Here is a 24,748-nt window from a genome sequence, read left to right on the forward strand (position 1 = left end):
TCCCCTGTCCTGCTGCAGCCAGATGCCTGCTTTAGGTGCATGGTCCACTACCATTGAGACAAAGTCCCCATTTCTTCTTCTTGTTAACTGATGGCTTCCTGCCAAGTGCAAAGTCTGGCTTTGAGATTCTAGCTGGTGGATTGGTGTCTGCTCTGGCTTTAAGCTTAATTTTCATAATACAGAACCTCTTTGTCATGTTCTGGTGTCAAGATGGTAGGAAGCTTTGAGACTTCAGGCAACATCCAAGGTAAGTAAAATTAAATTTCAAGGTCCCTTGGGGAAAAAATAGCACTCAGCTCAACATCACAGCCCCCTGCTGAAAATAATACCTTTATTTTTTCTTTTATAAAGTGATTCTCTTAGTACAAAAGTGTTTATGACACCATTTTGCATGGAGGAAAAGTTCCAAAAGGAAATTAAAACCAACTGATATTTTTTGCTTCATCTTCTGATAATTTAACATTTTTCAATGTGATAAAAGCTCTTGCACATTGAGGGGGAATGCCAATGCCACAGCCTCTGAAAAGACTTCCAGTTTTGACACTGCCATCACAAAGGCATTTTAAATCGGTCCCCAAAGCTGGTGGGTGTTGTGTGGGCCCAGCTTCCACCCTATCTCTCCATGCCACCTGCCCCTATACAGGTGGCACAGCCAGTGATCTTGAACTTCACAGCAATGGAAATAATTACAGCAGGAGAGGTGGGAACTAGGGAAGTTCTTGTTATATATGATGCTAATTGTGTATAACTAATTAGCGGCTTCCTCCACGTGGCTATATCCAAACCCATGGTGGGCGTGTCAGGCCCCTTGTCCTCAGCCAACTGGGATGGAGCAGAGCGCAGTGCTTCCTGCAGCACCTCCTCTTCAGTGCAGATGTACTGCGCTGTGTGCCACTATAACATTGATCTACCTGAGTATATTGCATCTCAAACTGGTCATGCCCTTCCTAGGGTTGCAAGGCATATCACCAAGCAGAAAGCTGTTTTCCTTCTGTCTCATCCACTTCTGCAAGGCGGGACCCTGCTCCCTGGGAACAGCCCCCAGCTGGGTGAGGGGTGCTTTATCCACAGCTGCACAGATACCATGAATGCAGCCACACAGATATAGCTCCTGCAACGCAGAGCAGCCACAACAGGTGCTGGCTCTGCTCTTCCCAGCAGCTTGCCACAGGTTGCAGTGCTGCATGTGGTTTCTGGCCAGCAGTGGGCCAATGGTGGTGTTTGATGGTGCTGCTGTCAGGCTCCCCTCCATAACAAACTCTGCTGTCTGCCGTGGCAGCTTTCCACTTGTCATTAATTTGCACAGCCTGGGAAAGATGTCCAGAGGTGACACTAGCCTGCCTCTGGCCGTGTTTCTGGCACTTAAGGATGTGGGATGGCAGAGAGTTACAGGGCACATTGCTCCAAACTCTGCTGTTGGATCCCAACAGAAAGCACTAAGAACAGTGTTTTCTTTGGGGCTGCTGGAGGCCCTTCACACAGCAGGACACGTGTTCTGTGGGGGTGCTCTTTGCCACAAGCCTCTTCTGTGGACACAGGCTGTCAGCAGGGCTGGAGCACACTGTGTGTGAAAGGAAGCACTGGAGATCATCTGTGCATCAGTACCTGACCTGTCTTGTACTTCTCATGGTGAAGACGTGAGCATGCACTGTGAGGGTCCTGAGGGGTTCCAAAAGTCATCTCAATTCCTGTAGGCAGAGCAGGTTCAGAACAGCTGCTGCACAAGCAGCCACAATTCATGTCCACAGCTGGATTGCTTCCTGTGCTCCATCCATGGACAGTGCTTCTCCACAGCCATGTCTCTGCTCAACTGCCTCAGTCTCCTGGGTTGTCCCAGCCTGGCACCTGGCAGCAAGACATGGAGATCACTCTGGGGGGCTACTGGTTGCTTCTGAAATTCTGCTCAACTCCCTTGAAGGGTTCACTGAGACTACTCTTGTCAAGGACCTGCTTTTCCTTCCTGAAAAGGACTTCAGCTGTCCTGAGGGACTGGCAGACTCCCATCTCACTGCCACAGAATCAAAGCAGAGCCACCTGAAGTGCAGCATCTCACTTGTGGAGGACACCCAGTCTCAGAGTCTTGTCATGCCCGTTGGCTCAGCCCAGAGCTGCCACTGCTACCCACAAGACTGGTGGGACTGAAGCATGGAGATGAGCCAGCTGCCTCAGGCTCTGTTCAGACAGGACCAGAGTGATGTTAGCTGAGTGGGTGACCTGGCCAAGGAAATCTGTCCTTTGGCATTGCTGATCTTGGGCATTGCTGTCTACTTGCCAGGTTCCTCATCCAGGGTACCAGATGGGCTTGTGCTGCTGCCAAGGTATGAGCTGACCCCAAACTCTGAGTGAGCTCTGCAGTCATGAGAAGCTTTCTAGAGGCATTTGCCATCGGTGAAGGCCCTGCAGCTTTGGGCCCACATAGGCCAGTGTCTCTGCATCTCCCAGGGACTGTTGAGCCAGCCAGCGGCTGCAGCTAAGCCTGGCACACTAATATGTGTTGCAGGGGTGTGGGCAGCGTTTAGGGTGCAGTGCCCAGTATCTGGTGGTCGCACCAAAGATACAGGAACTTGCCACCATGTCCTCAGCAGCTCTGTGAGCTAAGGTGAGGGCTGTAGGTACCCTCTGCGCAGATGATGGTAAAATCCTGGTGCTGCCAGGATGATCTCCTAGGAAAACACTCCCACCCTTCAGAACGTGTCTCCAGGCACAGATCTGGGGGACCTACCTGGACCGATGGTGGTGACAGGGAAGTGCGAAGTGCACGCGTCGGCCCAGGCCGGGGGGCTGCCCCAGCCCAGGGAAAGGAGAGGTGCTTGAGCACTTTGCTGTCATTACGGAGGGGCTCTCCCCACGACAGAAGCAGAGCAAACCCCACGCTTCCCACGGCAGATCGCGCCCGGGGCTTGGGCACAGCCGCGCTGCCGGACCGGACCAAACCTCCCCGGTAAGGCGCCTCGGAGCTCTGCGGGCTCGGGCTCCCGCATCAGTGGGCGGTGGCCAGACCCCGGTCCCCGCCGGCACCTCTCGGCTGCGGGGCGCGGCGCGGGGGGCGGGCCGGGGCGGAGTCCGTGGGCGGGCCGGGCTGGCACGGCACAGCACGGCGCGGCGCAGCTCGGCTCCCATGCACACGCCCTGCGCGCTGCCGGACCCTCGCCGTCAGCGGCAAGGTATGAGACCGGAGGCGTGGTGGTGGGGGTCGTGCAGCCGCGACACGCGTGGGCAGGGCCAGCCGGGGCACCTGCCACAGCCTGGGGCCTGCGGAGCCCGGCGGCGCTGGGGAGCGGGGGCCGCCTGCCTTGCCCTACTCGTGCGCCTGGGGTGCCGCAGCCCCCGCCGGCCCCACCCCGCTTTGTGCGGGGCCGGAGCCGCCGCCACCCGCAGCCGCGGGGACACCGACGGCCGGGGGATGCGGCGGCCGCCCGGTGCCGCGGGCCTCGGGCATCCCCCGGTGTGTGCGGCGGGAGCGGGGCTTCCCCGCTGGCCGCAGTCGGGGCAGCCGGTGCAGGTCGCGCCTTTCCCGGGCAGGATTCTCGCTCCCCAACAGCGCCCTGCCCTTGGGCTGCTCCTGCAGGTAACTGCAGGGGGGGTTCTGTGCGGAGCGTGACGGACCGAGAGTCGGCCCTCGTTAGGGGCCCCGGGAGTCTGCTGCGGGCCGGGCTCCGCTGCGAGGTGCGCGGAGCAACAGGGCTTCTTCAGGCAGGTGGGAGTCAGCATCATGCCGCCTGCCCGGGAAGGCTGTGCCGTTTCCTGCCAACCCTGCTTGCCCTTGCAATGGGTGGCATGGTTTGGTGTCTGTGTAACTTTGCTTATGATACAGAGGGAAGCCTCATCTATGGTTCTCTGTGTGCGTAAGCGGTTGAATTTTGCCCTTTTGTGCTAGAGTCTTGGGGATTTTGGGTGCTTGATGTCAGGGCAGGTCACATCTTGCACAGAGCACGATGACAGCCACATAAATTACATGTGGGCCATGCTCTCTGGCAGCGGGGTCTCCTGGTGCCAGTTCCGCCTTCAGGACAAGCCCTTGTAGGGGTCTTACTTTCAGGCAGCACAGCTTTGGAGTATGGCTTACCATGGGTTTGGCTTTGATGCTGGAGCTCTGTCAGGGGTGAAGGCAGGCTGTTGTGAAGGGATATGTAATGATGACAGCACTTTGCAAACAAGTCCCCTGTGGCCTGGGGAGGCCAGCTATGTGCAGTGTCTTGCCGAATATCCATTGTTCACCCTGCAGGGAGTGGTGCGCTCCTTGTCTTGCTCTGGAGTGTGGAAAAACAGCCCTGCAGCATCTTGGCTGTTCCTGATCTCTCCATTCACTTACACCTCCTAAGGAGGCATGGTGTAAAGGGAATTTGCCTGGACAGGCTAAACCTCTTATGGCCTCAGGTGCTCAAGGGAAGCCATTTCTGCAGAGGATTCGGAGAACACTTTGGGGGAGTTGGGTGTTGGTTGCCTTTCAAGCTTCCCAACACAGGGTCCCTGGTGGCTTAACAAAGGAGCAGCCTGTGAAGCCCTGCTGTTCCCTTTGTTCTCCCACTGGCTGTGCCCGCTTTGGAGAGCTCAGATCTCCTGGTTTGATCAGAGATAGGGAGTGACTGATGGAGACATGCAGGGAGTTCATGTATCGCTGTGAGCATTTCAGGAAACTCTAGAGTAAAGCTTTGGGAGGCGGGATAAGGGGGAGCTGGTTGCTTCTTAGAGACAAGGCAAAAAGGAGGTGTTTTCACCTGTGTAATGTTGTTCGGTGAATTAGCATTATCACAGACAAAGCTATAGCTCCATCAATGAGAAGTATTTCAAATTGATTAAATCCATTAGGCCATAGCAACAAAACAAACCCTGTCTACTCCGTAGAGCTGCCATAGACCTAGGAAATGTGAGGCCCAGGTACCGGAGATGTTTTGACAAAGCCAGATAATTCTGCTGCCTGCACCCCAGCTCTGCCCCAAGCTCCTCCTGATCTCTCTTTCTCAGAGGCAAAGCAGCTCTGCATGAGAGTATCGGTTTGGCAATTCCAGGGGAAGAGGGAGACCACTGCCCTCAGTGTGCCAGCTGCGTCAACCTGGCTGGCAGCATTGCTCACCTCTGTCCCATTGATCAGACTGGTTGCTGGCTGTCTCTGTGCAGCAGGTGGGTTACCTGATAGCAGATCAGGGTATCTCCAGGTGTGGTGGGTTTCTCACTCTATTTTTCACCCCAGGTGATTTCTGCCTGTCTCTCAAGTATGTTGGTTCATCCTCTCTAAGCAGATTTCTTGCTCAGAAAATGTCAGTAATGGATAATATTCTGAATGTTTCTATGTCTGCTGCATTTGTTAGTAGATGGATAATGAGTGGATTTTGGGTTGTCTGACTCCACAGCAGGTTTCTGTGCTGGTCTCTGGAACTGGTTTGTGGTGCCTATGCAATGACAGTTCTCCCTTGTGTGTGGGCTGTCTGGACTGCCAGATGCCTGAAAGCCGTGCAGAGCGTGTTTTGGGGTTGTATGCTTGAGTACGGAGCAGGTCCCTGTGCTGCGAGCTGCAGCCACACAGGCATTTCAGTGTTACAGAGACTTCAGGAGAGAACTGAAAGCTTTGGTAAATCCCCAGAAGCGAAGGTGATATTTTGGAGTGAGTGCTGCCTCAGGGGCAAGCTAAGGCTGAATTTGTGGATGACCTTGCAGGCTCCTTGTATGTCGTGGTCAGTTCACTGCTTCTGATGTTTTTGTATTACTTGGACAGCAGCGGCTGCACAGCATGAGGTCTTCATCCCACTCTGGAGGGCCCTGACTTCCACAGCAGGGATTTCAATGGGAAAACGGTTGGAGGGTGGGATGTGACAGGGTATGACAGAGACCTCCTGTGAAGAAACAGGGTGGAGGGAGACTGTCCCAGATCAGTTCCCCACCATATGCTCTTGGCTGGTCCAAGGAGACCTCAGCAGAGTCCTGGTCCTTAATGGCCAGACCCTGTTCTCCACTCTCATAAATAAAGCTTCTCCAAGGAAGTTTGCTTGAAGTGTTTGCTTCAATGAAAAGAAACCCCACCACCTTATCCAAGTATTCCCATCTGCCAGTTATAAACAGCATCAGGCTTTTTTGGGAATAAAATGGTAGCCAGTATTACAGTTGGCCAGTGGGCTGATGTCTGGGCAGCTGCTGAGGACCTTGCTGCTAAACCTCCTGCTCAGACCCAAGAGGACCTGGAGACCCATCCCTGGTGAGGCAGGACAGCAGCCACTCTTTGAAACATCCGGGACTGGCCTCCTCTTGATGCACAACAGACACTCTGGTCTCTTGCTCCCATGGCAGGAAGACACCAGAGCGATAATGCGGTGAGGTGTTTCACGTGTAGTCATTACCTGGCTTCCCTTAAGTGCATGTTGAACTGCTCTGGCTGCGGAGAGCTGACTGAGACGAGCAGCCTGCGGCACATAGCAATTACGCTGACGCGCCTTCTGCCTCTCCGCAGGAGTAACAGGAAAGACCTTTAGATCATCCAGGAGGCTGTATGGGCTGAGGGGGGTTGACACTCACAGGGTTATACTGGCTTGCAAGAAGAAGCCAGACTGGCCTATTATTTCCAGGGATTTCCCTTCTGCGGTATTACATGCTTGCCAGCAATTCTCCATTTTGAAAATACACCCTGCAGGGCTCTATTAGGGTAATGCTGATACTTACTATTTCCAAAGCACTTTGAAATTCACAAATGGGACTTTCTGACCCTCAGCCAAGCAAAGCCCTTTCTAAAGCTTGGAGACATGCTGCTGCCCACAGTAGGACCAATGATAGTGTGCAGCTCCAAGCCACGTTCTCTCTTCCCCTGTTGAACTGCTCCCTGCTCTATTTCACATGGTTTCACATTTTCTAGAGCAGTGCTCAACATTTGGCTTCTCTCTCCCACTCTCTTCCAAGCATCCTTCTGGGCTCTGGTTTGTGCAAGGGTTTCTTTCCAGTCTGGTGAGTTGCTGTGCTTATTTCTGTGCCAGGAAACACGGACATTCCTACCTGCACTGATGACTCTGCACTGCCTCTCTCCCTCTATGGCACAAGGTCACCGAGGCAAATGATAAGGAAGACAAAGCAGCAGAAACTCCCAGCATTTGTGATATTTTTATCAGTGAGATTGAGACAAAGTCCATGGAAACTGATTAGATAGCTTCCAGGAAAGCAGGAGAGGCCAAACTCTGTCTTGTTCCTCCTGCAGCTCTGGGAGTTATGCTTAAACAGGAGAGGAGGCAACGCTGGGAGAGAGCTCCTCCCAGCAAAAGGTGGCTTGGCAAGGCTCTCCAGGTTGGGGTTACACTAGTAAAGCAAACAGGAGCCTCGTGGCTCTCGCCTGTGTGTAGAGTAGAGCAGGGACAGTCAGAAAAAGGTGCAGGCAGGAGCCAAGGCAAGTACTGGGCCGATCCCCGAGAGCAGAAATTAATCCTTGCTCTACAGATACCATGATTTAAACCCTCCTGTGCAGAGGGCTGAAATCTGTCTTGGGAGAGCCAGAAAGCTCTGGATCCCATCCCAGGTTTTCTGGGAATCACAGGCAGGGGGAATGGGTAATGCTTGGTAGACAAGTGCTTTTTTCTCAGATATTACCCTCTTCCCGGGTTGGGAGATGGACTAATGCAGCAGTGTGTGAGTGTGGGACTGGGAGCAGCAGATCTCTCCTGAAGCTGCCTGTCCTGCTCCAGCCTTGCCTGGGTCTCGTTTAGCCAGGGAGTGTTTGCGTGTAGCACGGTTGCCTATCTGCCAAAAGGACCCTTGAAGAGGTGCTGGCCCTGAATGCCAGCCGATGTTGTTGTCACTGCTGGGATCTGCACTGGATCCAGTGACAGGCTTTTCACCACCCTCTGTAGCACGGTAGCTCCTCTCCCATTGCGTGTCTGTGGAGTTTTGCTTTCCAGGCTATGGAGAGTTCAGCTCTGCCAGTGCTGTTCAGCTCTCAGCCACCTTCCACATGGTTACATGTGAGGTCATTTAAAACCAGTTATTTAAACCTCCGAGCAAGAATACACAAATCTTGAAAAATATAAAACATGCTGCCTTAACAGTTGCAGTGCTCCTTACTGAGGAACCTCATATGGATGTTATTGGGAGTGCTGTCTGGTAATGTGAACGGTGCCAGGAAGGACCAATCTTCTTTGTCATCCTCTGGTTTCTTCCATTCTGTCTGGCCACTAAAAGGAGCCTGTGCTGGCAACAAAATTGCAGGGTAATAGGCACAGAGAACCCAGACAGCTCTTTAATTGCAATAGACAAATAGAAGAAGTCAAAGATTGTCCTGCTAACATCTACTTAAATGTAATTAGTTCACATTATTTTTCTCTGCCATTTTCTCTAATTTAATTTGAATACCAAAATACACACACAGAGGAACAAAAACAAAATCAAAATAGCATTGCTCCAACTTCCTGCTTTCATAATATTCAGCTCCTCCTACGTATAGAGGCTCTTTTCCTTACAGTCAGGGAGGATCAGAGTCTCTCTTCTGACCCCTCCTGCCTGTGGTCATAGCTCTGGCTCATGTTTCTCTTTGAATTTGCAAAGATCTTGATGACAGTAACTGATGCCTGAAGTCATAATTGAAAAGATTGATTTTGCTAATGATACCCTGGCATCTGACAGCTTCCATAGAAATCAATAGGAGTTCAGTGTCTCACAATTTTAAAAATCATGACATTCATTTAAAGGCTTAATAGAGATTGAAGATCTTGACTTTATGGCCCCTTGCATTTATTTGAGGCATGTGCCCCCTGCCATATATTAAGCCCTATGCAGTAGCTATGGGTGTGATGCACCCTGCCAGGCAAACTAAGTCCTGGAGCAGAAAAACTGAACCTCTCACTGAGATTTTCTAAGTAAAAGCTCAAGTGGAAAGTTGACGCTTTCATCTTTCTTGGTGTTCAGGTTGTGTTTTGGTGAACTCTCCTGTGGTGCTGACAAGATCAGAAGCCTCTTGTATCTTTATAGATAATAGATTCTTCAATCTATCTATCTGACAAACTGAAACGTGAGCCAGTAGCTGTAAGCAGAAGTTGTTTGGCAAAATAATAAGGCAGTAGTGTTTTTAGCAGCAGAGAAGAGTAATCGTGGGAAGAGCATCCTGGGATGATGCATAACTAGAAACTTGAACAAGACGATCTTCTACGTAATGTCACTCAGTGCAGACAGCAGCGTTCTCTGGAAGTAGGTGACATCTCTCAGCCGAACAGCAGCTACTTGGCATCCTGCAGAGATTTCTTTCCCTGGCTTGTCGCCCCCAAAGCATCCTGTCTCACCATGGTGGAGAGCACACACTGTTCTCTAACCTCTCAGCATGTTCTGCTGGGCTTTGCCTTTAGGGCCCCAAGGTGGTAGTCCTGTTCCTCAAAATGACAGCTAACTTTGTCTCCTATGTTTTGTTTTATGGTCACTGGAAGGATGACAGTTTGAAGGCAGGAGTCCTCTGAGCCACTTTGGATATTGACTCTAAGTGGAGATGGACTTCACTGACCCTGTTAGCTGGAGATCTGGAGAGGGAGGGGTAGGTGACTCATCCTTGTGGAGGCAGAGCATTGTGTAGGTACCTACCTGTGTGGTTGATGTGTATTGACTGAGGTCACAGGTATTAGCCCGAGAGGGGCTTAGCAGGATTGTTTGCTTGCCTGAAGTACCTCCACCTTTGGAGACTTTCAGAATTCATGTGGACAATGCCCTGAGAAACCTGGCCTGATTTAGAGGCTGACCTTGCTTTGACCAGGAGTTGGGGCTACAGAACCTCAGAGGCCCCTTCCAGCCTAAATTTGCCTGTGATTCTGTGATGATAGTAGATGTGAAAACCTGATAGTGATATTAAGAACCAAAGTTCCAAGAAGTTAAACCAAGGAAACCCATAGCTAAAGTCCACCTGGAAAGTCTACTTTGGTCTTTATCTTCCATGCTTCTTTCCCAACGCTCATGGTGAGCGTTGAACTTGGACGAGTGGTGAGAATCCCTAACTTTCTGCTGGAGCACGCGTATCTGCTTTATAGGTTCTTCCACTGGATGGAGGCAAAATATCAAAGGATGTCCTTAAGTATATTGTGGTCATCCTTGAGGTTTCAAAAAACATTTCAATAAAGCTCATCTTGCTGTTAGTTTGGGGAATCTCTTACTGTTGAGAGCTTGGTTTTGGTGCCCAGCCCTTTGTAGACTATTAGTGGAACAGGACTTCTAAAGCTTAATTGAGAGTAGATCTATTTGATGTGTAAAGAGCGAAATGAAGTGACAGCTTCTCTACCCTCTCTTTTTTTCAATTTTGGGAAACCAGTGAAACTAGCCATTATCTTGTGTATTTCAGAAGAGTTTTCCAGTGTCTTACCTATTCTTCCTTCCCTGACAGCATGACTTGCAACATGAACTCTTCCATGGCTTCATGACAGCTTGTGTTGTACATATAAAAAAATATAGCCATGTTTATACTTGTTTCTGCCTGTCTTGCAAGCAAGCTCATTTGTGGGGGTTTGGAAGATTAATGGCACAGACACCATATGTGGCAGCAGAAGAGTTTCACACACCGTTCACTCTTGTGGGGTTCTCCTGCCACTGGCCACCTGCAGTACAGGCAGATGATTGCATGGTGTCTTAGTCTGTAAGTCTGGAAATCTGCAAGTGTCTTGAACTCCTGCAGAAAGGTGAGTCTTCCCCAGGAAATTCAGATCTTTATTTTGAGCTCTTTCTAAAAACCTTTCCCTTTCTTTACTTCCATATCCATCTGTGTCATTGTCTGCTGTCCTTCCCTGTGCCTGGACTTCCTTGGCATTGTGGGGTGTCCAGGGTGTCATGCGGGGCAGTGGTAGTGTTCACCTGCAGCCCTCAAGCCTGCTCGGGGGCCCCTCTGTGGGACTGTTCCCATTTGCTGTCATTTCTGGCTGAGCAAGAGCTGAGAGCATGGTGCTGACTCTCCTCTGGCTGTGAGCAGTCTGCAGAAGTTTCCTGGAGCCTGAAGTACCCTGGTACTGAAAAGCCCTAGATGTAGATGTAATTTCATGAACACATATACGATATCCAGAGAGAACTGCATATTCGGTCAGGTGCAGTGTGGCCCAGTGTGTTGTGTCCTACCCAGTGCTTTTCTTCTCACTCTTCACACAGTCAGTCTTTGTTTTTGCTGTCTAAGGCATGGAAATCGTGTCCCAAGCTGTCTGGCCTGCATTATGTCAGGAGTTCAAATGCTGCTTTAATTCACAGCCAGACTTCAAGGGCTTGCTACCTTTGCTTGCTTCCCCCCGCCCTGCTTTGCTTTCCACTGGCACTGTGGAAAGATCAAATAATGTCTGGATACATCTACAGTGCAGCTGTGTCTTGAATGCCTCATGCAATGCTAGCTTTCTGCAGCTCATTGAAGACCTAGTAGTGCAGAAAAGAAGGCAGGGAGGGACAACTGTTTAGCTTGGAAAAGGGATGTGACATGTGGCTTTTGACATATGGTAGGATGATGGGATGGAGAGCCCAGATAGGGAGTGATTGTTCCTCTGTTTATCACTGCCCAGGAACTACAGGACACAGATAAACAGTGGAACTCATTGACACAGGATGTTGGGGATGTGGTTCAAGAAAAGCCATTAGATGAGTCTGCAGGCGGAAAATCCATTAGGGCTGGCTAAACAGACAGATAAGCCTTTGGCTCAAAAAGTCCCTGAGGCACAGATGCCCAGAGCTGACTCAAAGGCAGAGAAAAGATCAGCTTGTCAGTATGGATATCAGCTATGCTGGAAAAATAGCCTGGCATGGAAAGTAGCAGTTTAGAGGGAGGGAGAGTGAGCCTGTAATGGAGAGCTCAGCTGGGATGTGGTGGTTCTGCCAGGGGTGCCCCCCAGCTGGCAGGGTTGGAGAGAGGGGTAGTGCAGAGGGACAGAGCTGGAAGATGATCAAAACTCATACTGGAGGAGATATGCAAAGAGGCTTGCAGGATTTAAGTACATAGGAAATAAACTACTGTATGGGAGGAGAGGCTGATCTTCATCCCTGATATATGGGATATGTGAAGAGGGGGACTGGTCACAAAGAAGAGCAGTGATGCTGAACAAAATGGTCAGAGATAGAGGAACACCCAAAACCAACAGAAGAGAGCAATACTTGGAGGAGAGGAGGTAAATAAAATAGTGTATCTGAAGAGAGGCAAGGCTGAAGGTCAAAAAGAGAGGGATGTCTACAGAAAAGTGTGCGTGCAGTGACTGACCTCACCTGTCTGTTAACTATAGCCACATCTACAGTGCAAGAGGACTAGACCTGTGGAGTGAAAGAGGTGGTGTCAGGACTTCATATCCACAGGCATTTTGGATGTTTTAATTTGACCCTGCTGGTCCTATTAGCAGATGGAGTGCACTGGGTTCTGATCCTGGAACGATTTTAGTTTCATCTGGAGAGAATCCTGCCTGCATGCTCCCAGACTGCTTTGCAGTGCAAACTGCAGTGCACTAAATGGCAGCAATAAGGAGATTTGCTTCAAAAGCATGCTCCCGGTCTGAACCAAACACTACTGCTGCACTTGCACCGATGGATTTGGTTTAGAATGATGCCGCTGGTTTCCCAGAGACTACATTCGCCAAGGCTAGCGGGTGAATGAATGGGGACAGAATCTTATTTCCCTGGCAGGGAAAGTATGGGTAGTCCTCCCACATAGTCAGCATCAATCAAAGCCAGACTAAGAATCAAAAAAGAGGAAAACTGAATCTGCTATCTCTGCTCTAAACGGTGAATCAATTTTAAAAGTTGTGATGCGGCAGAAGAAAGCATTGGCTGTTGTGTCTGTAACATCTGCCTCTGCCACACTCTCTTGCTGGCTTGTCGTGCATCAGATAGATGGGTCCTGCTGTTAGAGAGCTCAAAAGTGCGTTAGGAGTTTTCTGGAGAACAGAGAGATTTCAATTTGATTTAATCAGCTAAAGAGAAAATCCTCAACTGGAGTCATAAAGCAATTCCACAGGTGCTGCATGGCTGTGGGAGCGCACCCCACACTTCTCTTTTGTGAGGGCCTCTAAATGTTTTTTTTTGCATGTAGATGATGCTGCAAGGGAGGTGGAAGAAGTCTGCAGCTATGAGCTTTGGAGAAGACCTCTGATGCTGCCCGCCACCTTTCAAAGAACAAGGTCCTATTGTCATTGCTTCCAGAAGGACAGGGACTGTTTCCCTTTGCTCCTGGCTCACTTCTGGGAAACCCACAGCTGGTTCTTCTCTGGTCCATGGCAGTAGGTACCTGTGTCTTTTGCTGCCAAACTGATTTACTAACAGCGGGACACAATTCCTGGAATGGTGGTTACAGAGCCAGACTCTTCTTGGCAGTGACAGCGTAACAAGGAGAAAAGGATGCAAGCTGCAGCTGGGGGGAAGTAGGTCAGACGTTAGAGAAAGCTGCATCCCCAGGAGGGTGGTGGAGGCCTGGAACCAGGCAGGTGGAGGCCTTCATCCTTGGGGGTTTTGGAGGCTCCACATCTGCCCCGATTTAGAGCTGTGGGCAGGTTCTCTGTGGCGCTGGACTGGAGACCACCAGAGATGGGCTATGTCTTTGCATCTGCACTTGTGCTTTCCTGCCCAGTCACAGCCTTGTTAGTGCCCCAGATCTGTAGCAGTTTCCATTTTCAGCTGGTTGATCAGATTCTCGGTTTTCCTAGGTGGCTTTGGAGATGAGATCCTGAGGCCAGGCTTGGTCTCGCTGGCCAGATTCTCACCACATCCTGCAAGCATTCTAGCCTGTGGGCTGGTTAATACATAAACTTTCAGTCATGCGGGAATGTGGTTACATTAGATCAGATTAGCTGTAAGGGCCATATCTTTGGACATTCAAGTGAAGCATGTAGCCTCCAAACCTTCATAGAACTCAGGAGAAACATCTACACTTGGTGTATATCCACTGCCGCACCATCCTGCTGGCCACTCCAGATTTCCTAATGTTTCTATGTCCTGGTGGCACTCATAAAGCCTCAGGTAGGCAGAAGAGGTTTGGGAAGAACTCTGGCTAGCCCAGTTTGACCCCTGTGGGCAAATAACCAAGGTCTTGGGATTCTGTGAGGGTGTTCAAACCCCCCAAACCAGTGATGCTCAGCTTTGCTGGAAGGAAAGCCTTCTGTATGGTAGCCCTTAGCAGAGATACCCCATCTGCCACGTGTCTGCAGGTGCGCTTAGACCTCAGATAAAGAGCAGTGGAACCAAGCTATCTTCCCAAACAACATGGCAGGCTACTGAGACGCAGCTGCATCTTTTCGATCGGGTGCTGAACTTCGATTCTTGAAACTCAGGAGCTGTCTTGGCCTTGAATAGCAGGAAGCTGCTTCCTGTGAAATAGGAGAGTGAAAGCATGGTGATCTGGTTTCGGGAGAAACTGCTGAGTTTGCAGAGGGTCAGATGATGGGTCTTTCAAGGCTGCCTTTCTGACAAGAAATGTGGCAACATTTCTTAAAGTTTGTGCATTTCACCACTTCCTTTTTATAATGAGTTTTTGCAGGGGGAGGGGGGATAGGGAGTGAGGAGGGGGAGGGAGGGGGAGGAGGCTTCCAGTTTTTATTGTTGTATTTGCTTTTCTTTCGTAACAGAGCAGGAGCTTGCCAGGGTAGAAAAGCTCTGTGAGGTGGAATTTGCCCTCTCATTGAATTCAGAAGTACATTAGCACTCACAAGGAAGTTGATAAGCAATAATATTTTCTTTGCTGCCCAGGTGACCAGCAGAGTGAAAGAGGGTATTGTCTCTGGAGAAAGCAGGCAAGTTGGCTTTATCTTTCTGATGGAGCACACAGGCTATCTTGGAAAGCTGGAGGTGAACCAGGGGAAGGAGGGGCTCGCTCTCCAAAAAGGCTAGGGTGGCCCCATCTTCTGCTTCAGTCATACTACCCCCTGCCCTTCCTGGGAGCTCTGATAAGCCTAATGAAACTGAGCTGAGTTTCGGGTTCATTTCGTTTCGGGTTCATTCTGCCAGCCTTTCACACTCTCCCGACCCACTAGTGTATTTCTTAAAGGCCATGTTGACTGAAGCCATTTGTGTTCTCAATGCATCATCTTTCTTTCTGTCAGAGCTTGCAGAGTAGGGAAACAACATGAAGCAGACACGGGAGGTTTAACTGCCAGGAAATGGTGTTTCCACTGAACGTGGGATCATCCCTGGAGGATTCCTCTGTCCCTCCTGGGACACCCAAACTGACCTTGCATTGACTGAGCACAAGTTTCTTCACACTCATTGGAGGGTGGGCTGTGCTCTTCAGCTTGATTCCTAGCTGATGTTGGCTTAAAAATATTCATGAAGCAACTTCTCCTGCAGCCTGGGGGAATTCATGTACAGTGAGGTGGTATTTCACTCCCTGTGCCCGAGTGAGAGGTGTGAACCTTCAGGAAGTCGAGCTCCAGGCAACGTTGGCAGCAGAGTGGCAGTGACGGTGCCACAGGTGCCTCAGGCTCCCTCGCTCCAGGGTGAATCACTTCTGTTGCTCATGGGAAGAGTGATGCTTGATGTTGCAGGGAAGTCCAGGGTCTGGCAACAGACCTTCCATGGATACTTCCCAGCCCTGGGGCTTCCTAAGCAACCAGGGAGCTGGAGGCTCCCAGCCTGCTTTATGCCTCTCGTAAGGAGAAAAACAGCCCCTCATGAACTTCAATAAAGATAATGGGCAACTTCTGCCCCTGATTTGCAGCAGCTCCCTGCAGTGGCGCAGGCTAGGTCTGACTGGCAAGACAACAGCTCTTCAGTGAAAGCCATGAGGGTCCTGGTGTGCAGCAAGTTTGACCAGAGTCATCTGGGTAACTTCACAAGCCTTGCAGCCCTGCAGCCTGGGCTTCTCCACAAGACTATAGGCAGATGGGTTTCCCAAGGAGGCTGTGGGGTCTCCATCCTCATTAGTCTTCCAACTTAGCTGGACAGTCTGAGCAACATGACCTACATTTGTAGTGACCTTTGGGGGCTCAGGATAGGATTTGGGGTTTCCAAATGTGCCTTCTGGCCTAACTTTTTCCTGTCATTCTGTATGCTTTATTATTGTAATTTCTTTTTGTTTCTCCCACTTGTCCCAGGGGAGGCTCAAGTACACATTCAGTGTCAGGCTTGGAAGTGACCCCAGCAATAAAATAAAGAAGAGGTGACAATTCAGCCAGTACTTCCTGACATGGCTTCATTTTACAAAGTTCTGGAGGATCCTACCCAAAATACAATCTTGGGCTTCTCGTCAGGTCAGGTGATAGGAGAGTCTGAGTCTCTTGGGAGCTGCTTGAAGCTGTGGTCTCTGCCAGTTTTTCTCTTTGCATTCTTCCCTGCTCCTGGCCATTGCCATTGGCTGTGCTGGGATGACCCGGTTAAAAATAACCTGGCTGAGCTATTTTTGTGAGGCACATATGCTCCCTTGTCCATCTCCCTTCTGTGCCAGTGTGACAGAAGAGCACAGCCATGGAGTAATACCAGGTGGTGGGGATGTGGCAATACTATGAGCAGGTGTCACCATCAAGAGAGTTTCTATGCTGGACCCCGTTGGGCATCGCTACCTGCTTGGGGGGGTGCATTGTGGTTTCAACTTTGAATACAAATGTGGTTGGAAAGCTCGTCCATGATGGCCACTGGACTTTTGTTGTCTCAACCTTGCTTTGTGAAGAGTGATCTTGTTTGACTCCTGGCAGCCCCAGCCTGCCCATGGACATAAGTGCTTAAAATCATTTTGAGGTTCACAGCACCTGGTGTATCTTCTAATTTGAACAAGATTTGCACAATGTGTGTTTTGCCAAATTTGGGGCTTTGGTATGTTCTTGGTGCTTGGTGGGCTGCTTTGGGGTCCCTCAATAGAAAGGTGCTCTGAGATTATGTGGTACCAGCTGGTGACGATGTTTGTGGGGTGCAGGGCTGCAGTGGGCTGCTGGAGTCTTGCTGTTCAGCACAGGCCAGGTCTCTATGCAATGTTTGCCTTTCCCGGCCCAAGCAGATACTTGGGGATGGCAAAAGTACTGGAACCCCCTTCTGCTTGTAGTCCAAGGAGATGATGCCTGTGTCAGCAGAGAAGCCACTGTCTTGGCTCTTCTGGGGCTGTGTCCACCTGGGACCCCCTGCATAAGCTTTGACCTACTGCTAGCATGGGGGAAGGTCTGACGTGCCTCCTCCCAGGGACACGTGTGAGAGCTCACTTCCTGCTCTGGGCAGTGTGCACGGAAAACAAGGGGCAAGAGGGGCTGCTGTGCCTGCTCAGAGAGAGGTTTGGGCCTCGCTGTTTTGCAGATGAGGAAATCAACTCATTTTTATCTTGAGTGACTCCTTCACTCCCTGCTTCATGTCCTCTCTATTTGCGCAATGTTTGTACTACAGGCAGAGGTGTGTTTTCACAACCGGCTTTCCGAGGCACTATATTTAAGTACCTTTGCCATGCTGGAGAACTGCAAGTATTTTGGAGTGTTATTTAGTGCTGGATTTTCTGATGAAAGATAACACATCTCTAGAATATGATCTCCTTTGAGATCTTGCTTGCTGTTGTCATTTTGTCCCATGCCAGCTCTGCAGACCCTAACCCATCTGCACCAGCAGCACGCCCTCCCTCAGGCAGCCAGTACCTGAAGGTTGTTCTGCTGAAATGAGGTGACAGAAGCAGTTCCCACAGCTCCTGGTGGGCTGCTGAGGGGAAGGGACCTTTGTGCTTCTGGAGGGGACTGATGTTCAAACTGGCACTAGTTATGGACATGGACAAAGCATTGCTTTCCATCACCTGCTTTGCCTCTGAAAATAGAGGTTTGAGCCTGTGATGGAGGCTTGGTTTGGTGGATGCTCTTTGCCTATAACCCCACACTGGGGACCTGTACTTCGATTAAGAGGCTGCTTTACAGTGCGGGAGAGGGATGTGGCATGTGTGCGGTGTGGCTGGTGGGGTTACCTTGTCACTCTGGGAAAGGAGAGGGTGCCTGGGCAGGCTGCAGGCTGTGAACTGATGCTTTTGGGGGTGACCTGTGTCTGTTTCTGAAAGTGGACTGAAACCTTGGTCTGAGCTCCCCTAATCTGAGCCCCATAAGGGCATGTGTGGATCCTTTAGGAACAAAAGACAAAGAAAGGCAATTGATAAAATCAAGGCACATCACAGGATGGCTGATTTAAAAGGCTGGTTCCCAGCTGGCCGATTTAAAAGGCTTCCAGCTCTGGTAGCAGATAGGGTTATTTTTCCAAGGATATGCCTCTGAGCAGCTGTAAAAAGGTCCTGCTGCCTGATAGAAAGGCGTGCTGAAAGGTTTTTATTTGCTACTGTGGATTGATTGGAGTACAGATGCTCTGGAAGATGTGCTGCATTATTCATGTGGTAGATACCTTTGCTAAAAGCTAATGCACAGCCTGGAGGCTGTAAGAAGTGGTACAGTCCTTTGTGTGGTTTTGTTGACTCACTGGAGAGCCTGGACTGCTCTTAAGCTTTTTTCTGAATACCGAGATTGATAAAGCAAATTGAGGAATGTGAGATCACTTAGCTAATGGCTCTCCACTTCCTTTCTTGTTTACAAACTATTCCCAGCTTTTTTTTTTTTAATGCATTATTCATACAAAACTGCTTGATAGACTAGTCTTGTGAGACTTCACCAGTAACTCAGTTTTCTTGTGGCACCAACTAAACTCCTTCCCTGACTGGGCTCAAGTGTCTGAGGTACGGTATGCATGCTAACGCCTGGTTTGAAAACAGAGCGCCTGCAGTAGCAGTGCCCCACGCTGGATTCTCCATTAATCCAAATTCAGTAGTCTTACCCATGAAGATTCCCACTGTTGAACGTAGATGCTGGGACACCCACCACCAGCAGCAGGGCTGCGGGAGACAGCAGGACCTCATGCAGGGTTCAGGGTGTCATGTTCCCACTTTCGTGTGCTTGTGCCTGGACTGCCTGTCTGAGCCCATTGAGATCCCCTTCTGAGCTGCTGACACCTGGCAGTGCGTGCTTCCTGCAGAAACAGCTTTAAATTATATGGCAAACCCCAGAGTCAAAGATGGGAAATTATTTTCCTGCTTGTATCACATCTGGTGGGGAGAAGACCTTGCTGGATTCAGCAAGGCAGGCTTTGTTTCCCAGTTGTGGCTACCGACTGTAGTTGCACTAGTCTGTGGGCTGAATGCATAAAAAGCCAGCCTAGGAACATGTCTCTTTCTGTAGCTCCCTTTGCTGTCTTTTAGCAACTGGCTGTCAAGTGACATGGTCAAGGCCATGGTCCAGTGGTCAGGTTGTCTATTCGGGAACTCTGAACTGACAGACCTCACCTGTGAGGCAACATCCTCGCAGGCAGGATTTTGCTTCTCAGTTTACAATTGTGGAAGAGGCAATTGTCTCCGCCCTGCGTCAGGTGGAACCAAGCTGTGAACCAACAGGTGAAAACCACCATATCTGTACTGTTTATTACTCTCATAACAATAAATCTGTAGCCTCTGAGCTTGTAGTTTTGTTTGAGATGACACGTACAGATGGTGGTTAAAGCTCTGGGTTGCTGCATATCATGTTGTGTGGTCGACTTTGGATCCAAAGGAATTTATTACTGATAATTTCTCCTTGATAGTGTTATTACACAGCAGAAGTGGAATTTGGATGGGAGGGTGTGTCTGGGGTTGTGTGACCTGCTCTTTTGCAGGTGTGCTTAGGAGACCATGCACAACTTGGAGGGGAGCCCAGCTCTGAGGCCTACAAACCATTTGGTGGAGCAGGCTTGAGAGAAGCTAGACCGGAAACAACATGATCTGTACTTATTTGGCACCTGACCCGGGAGGCTGATGGCTAGTGATGAAGTTCTGAGGGCTCTGGTTTTGCCTTGAAGCAGTAGTTCAACATAAATGGTGATAAAACGTGTAAAAGGCTGGAAATTGTTTCATATGTGTGTGTCTTACAAATTGTAGATAACACTGACATTTCTCTATTTGCCTTCAGCGTTGCCCTTTTGAGGATGTACTCGTCTTACATTTTGAAACTTTGAGGATGGAAGCATTTGGGTAAAAAAAAAAGCAAACTCAGAAATGTGAACCAGAGAGCCTGAAATTAGTGAAAAACGTTGCCTGGATGAAGGTCGGAGCCAGCATGCCAGCTCGTAACATGGCTGTGGCAAATCCATGCACGGGGCAAATGAAATGCTGACCAGCAGGGCCATGTGGCATAGCTGCTGTGTGCAGATGCCTGTGCTCTGGCTGTGCTGCTGGCTGCAGGGAAACGACTGGCAAAGGGCAACAGTCAGATATGCTGGACCGAAGAGGTGGATGATAGATTACTTGCTAAAGTAATCAAATTGGCAGGAATGCATAAATTTTCTAAAGAAAGTGCTCTCTGGGAGCTATCCCTCACCCCTTTCCTGTGCGGGAAATGACAATTTCTGTTTTGAAATTAAAGAGCTGGGATAAAAGGAAGATGAGAAGAAAATGGGATTGATAGTGTTACCTGCTGAGCTGTAAAGTGTGAGCTGCGATTCTCTGGATTTCTAGAGCTGTTGCTTTCCATGTATTGCAAAGCACAGACACCTTTACTTATCCTGTTACTATCACTGGGCTTTCCAGGCCTATTTTTGTGGGAATACTTTTTCAGTAGAAGCTAAAGCCTGTAATTGTATCAATACAATCACACCAGTGTGGCTTGTCTACCTTGGCATGCAGAAACTAATCCAAAAGGGGTAGTTGTCACGGGGAAAAGATGAAGATGGTCTTCATCCCTATTTTGCCTGTAGATAAGCATGTCCACACAGGGGCATTGGTTGGCGTGCTGAGCAAAACCTAGTGCAGGCAGGGATGTGAGACAGCCTGTCCTGCAGAGAGCCACCAGGATGCACAGCGCTGTGAGCCTGGCTTTCACAGTAGGAACAGCAAGACTTTGTGCAGCCTAAGGTGTACTGTGACAAGAGGTGCCCTGGCTCACTGATTTTGAATTTGGACTCCTGGGTGTTGCTCCAGATCTCCAGTCACAGAGGAGACAGGACCTCTCCTCCTGCTGCAGATAAGACTGTCCATGAATGACCTGCTGATGATACAGATATTTGGTGTGCTGGACCTGGAGCTCAGTCTCCCATATTGGAAAAACCTGTTTCTGAAGCCCCATGAGAACAAAAGTTCGGAGATCTCGAAGAACTTGCACCCCTGGTAGGCTGTTATGAACAAGCAGCAGTTTTCTGCCCCACATGCGGTCCAGTCCCTGGACCCCAGTGACTACTGGGGTGCTGGTTGCTTAGCCAGTGAGTTGCCACCTAGCAGGCTTGGCATGCCCTGTAATCACCCCAGCAGCACAGTCCTGCCTGGCAGGGCACACAGCTTCCAACCATATTGGCTTCCTGGAGAGACAAATGCAGAGCCCTTCCCAAACCTGGCTAAATTCCTCTGCAACAGCAGGAAGGGTTGAGTGGTGATTTGGGCTACAGTGGGGCAGGTGAGGTTAGGCAGTGCTCATGGCAGATGTCTGGGGACCCCAGTCAATGTGGGCTGCAGGACACATGAAGAACTGTCTGAAATTAACTCAGAGCAATTAACAGGTTTTCTTTGAGGAGTCTGCAGAGGGTGAAGATTCCTGAGCTCTAGACAGAGGGAATCTTGAGCATCTCCATATGGACAATATTAGAACAACAAGAAAAAGCTGAACACGTGGGAGAAATAATGAGATGAAAGAGGCAGGATGAGCATGATAAAACCTATCATGTCAACACACTCAGATTTCCTCTTGCAATGGGTCATGAGCCTGGTGGATGTGGAGAAGCAGATGTCATTTATCTTGACTTTAGGAAAATGTTCAGTGCTGTCCCACACAAGCTAAGGGAATATACACTGGATACACCTGTCTATAGTAAAGTACATGTAAATCTGGTGAGGGAACTATGCAGGAGAGCTTATGTTCTGGGTAATTATCATAATGTGAGGATTTATTGAGAAGAGTTTTGCAGGATGCTTCCTGCCATCTGATGCTGTTTTTGTTAGTAATTAGGACAAAGGAATAAATAAAAACAGGAAACCAGGAGGAGCAGGAAGCCTGCAGAAGGACAGGACTCTGGTTTGAAATTGCCTTGATGAGCTGAAGAAATGGCATAGGAAAATCAGGATGCAGTTCAGTAGGGAGAGGTCCAGGTCTTCAGATGACGCAGTACCATCAGACCCAGTGCAGTTCTGCTGAAAAGTGTCCAGGGACTGCAGTTCATTCCAGGCTCAGCACAACCCAGTGACATGGTGTAGCAAGCAAATGATAAATATGAACAGGAGAGTATCTGGTAAATTATAAAGGAACCATCTGCTCATCCATATTAGTAAAACACATGTATGCCAGGTTTAGGTGCAACTGCTCTGGAAAATTATAGACCAGTGAAAGAGAGGTGAAGTGAGGAGGACAGGTTCTCAGCTGTTGAGAAAATGTGGCTGACAGCAGGAATATGAGGTAAAAACTGGAGAAAAGCTTTGAAATTGTAAAGGCAGCTGAGTGCTGGGATAAGTTTCACAGGAAGATGATGGTCTGTCCATTACTGGAGAATTTTAGAAAAAGATCATTAGGGAAAGAGGTGGAGAAATGAATGCGGAGAATAGGAAAAAAGATGTGATGACCTACCTCTGTTCCACAAATTTATCCTTCCTGGGAGCCATGTAGGTGTATAAATAGGGTGGTGAGAGTCTATTTTGAACTTAAGCCTACAGCACTCAAAAAGTAGATATTTCTCCTTTTTTAACAAACCACTTATCCATTTGAAGACCTTCTTGCTAACCTGATGCTGCCTTATTACTGTGGTGAGGAACCATGCTAGCACTGGAAACTGAGTACACTGTGTCGCAGGCATTTTGGCTTTTGTTAGTGCAGCTTGGCTTGTGAGGCCTGGCAAGGCTTTACAAAAGCTGTGCTGACTCTTCATCTATCTCACTTTTATCTGCGTATCTGCTAACTTTGTTCTGTTTTTTACTTCTTTGATGCCATTTTCCTTTCCCCAGCCTCCCCTGAAAACCTTCTAACATTGCTTTCTTGCTTTCCTCATATGGTTGGATTTAAATAAAAGAGTGCACACTGTAGTCCAGCTATTTTTGTTGCTTTAAGTCAGCTGGTTGAGTTGCAGCTCATTTTTCTTCCTCTGAGCATGGCCTGTCTGATGAGTCCCTGGCAGGCAGCGTTGTGTAATGGGAACTTCTCTCATCTCCTTCATGCTGAACACACATGGAAAGTTCTGGTCTTCTTTCATTGTACCTGCTTGGGATGCTCTCCCTAGACATCACTGTGCAGATTTCACAGGTTCATAGCATGGCTGAGGATGGAGACACCTCTGGAGGTCATCTAGTCCAACTGCAGCTCAAAGCAGGTTCAACTACAGCAGGTTGCTCAGGGCATTGTCTGGTTGGGTTTTGAGTATCTCTAAGGATGGAGACTCCACAGCCTCTCTCAGGAACCTGTGCCAGTGTTTGACCACCCTCACAGTAAAAAAATTTGTTCTTACATTTAACTGCCTGATAAAGCTCAGGCTGAAGGGCCTGCCTGTGGTTCCCCAGATCCTCGATCTTACCCTTATTGCAGATAAGGGTGACGTTTGCTTTCTTCCAGTCCTCAGGGATTGCCAAGTCCTTTCAGAGAAAACCAAGAATCACTTTTCAGCAACATGGGCCAACTTCCCCAGCTCCTTTGTGTGCATCCCATCAGGCCCTTGCCATGCCCAGTCTGTTTAAATGTTCCCTGACCTCCTCCACCAAGGGTAAGTCTTCCTTGCCTTGGACTTTCCACAGGTCTTGGGGCCCAGGATACCTGAAGGCTGGTCTTAGCACTAAAGACTGAGGTGAAGAAGACATTCAATGCCTCAGCCTTTCTGATGTCCTTTCTCACCAAGTCCCCATTTCCATTCCTCAGCACGCTCACATTTTCCCTAGTCGTCCTTTTGTTGATGATGTACCAGTAGACACTTTTCTTGTTGCCCTTCACAGCCCCCATCAGATTCAGCTCCAGGTGAGCTTTAGCTTTCCTAAGCCCAGCTCTGCATCTTTGGACAGTGTCTCTATATTCCTCGCAGGACACTTGTCCCTGCTTCCACCTCATGTGTGTATCCTTTTTATGGTTGAGTTCTGTGAGGATGTCCTGGTTCATCCATGCAGGTCTCATGCTGCCTTTCCTTCTTTTCTTGCATTTTGGGATGGACCATTATGAACTTGGAGGAGACAAATGTTGAAAATCCTGCTGTGGCTGTGCTTGAGAGAGAATTTAGTAGCTTTTGTGCCATTTAGAAATTGTTCCTCATCCTCTTATTTGTGCTTTTTAATATTAAATCTGTCTAAACTTGGAGCCCCTTTCTATTTTCTTCATTTGGCTGCAACTTCAACCTCTCTTGCTCCCAGCATAGTGCTCTTGAATATTTCCAAGCCGCCTGCAGGGACTTAACAATTTTAGCTGCTTCTTCTGTTGCCCCTTTGCAACAAGCTTTCTCATATGTGCTTGGAACTACGTAGTCAAAAGATAGTTGCAAGTTAATGTTTGGACTTTCTGCCTTCTCTGGCCAAAAGAAAAGGTTTACATTTCCTGTAAGAAAGGAGCTGAAATGCTGGAGATCTGTTACGACACCTGGTGTGTCAGCAAGCAGACTTCTAGGTACCACCTAGAAGATGGCCCATGTAGTATCACTGCCTGCTGTGGTGGTTGTTGGGGACAAGATAACCTGTTAAATGTTCATCTCCGTGATCAGTTCTTAGCAATACTTCCTCCCTAGTGACAGCAGTGTATTTCATACAGCCTTACCCAAAAACTCTCACACCCCAAGGCAAGGAACACTTAAAATGAGAAGGGACAGCATGACCCTTTAAATACAAGGTTTGGATAGCTGTGTGGGGGCTTGGCTTTGATTTGTGGATGTGCATTCTCTTGGGAAG

At 49.2% G+C, this 24,748-nt stretch overlaps 1 protein-coding gene across 3 annotated transcripts in view; it reads left to right on the forward strand.

Annotated features, from left to right (window-relative positions):
• The first annotated feature begins 3,078 nt into the window (after window positions 1-3,078).
• CORO2A (coronin 2A) overlaps window positions 3,079-24,748 on the forward strand; it is a 59,444-nt gene continuing 37,774 nt past the window's right edge. The window contains exon 1 of one of the 3 annotated variants that reach the window (XM_054811160.1): window positions 3,079-3,164. Coding sequence is in view for 1 of the 3 variants with exons in the window: in XM_054811159.1 (XP_054667134.1) it covers window positions 6,276-6,305 (30 nt within the window). In the remaining 2 variants the exon portion in view is untranslated. Of the gene's footprint in view, window positions 3,165-3,454; window positions 3,569-6,163; window positions 6,306-24,748 lie in introns of those variants that run through there. The other 2 variants (XM_054811161.1, XM_054811159.1) reach the window with 2 other exon arrangements.

The sequence above is a fragment of the Grus americana genome, chromosome Z (genome assembly GCF_028858705.1).
Source record: "Grus americana isolate bGruAme1 chromosome Z, bGruAme1.mat, whole genome shotgun sequence".
In the NCBI taxonomy this organism is placed as follows: domain Eukaryota; kingdom Metazoa; phylum Chordata; class Aves; order Gruiformes; family Gruidae; genus Grus; species Grus americana.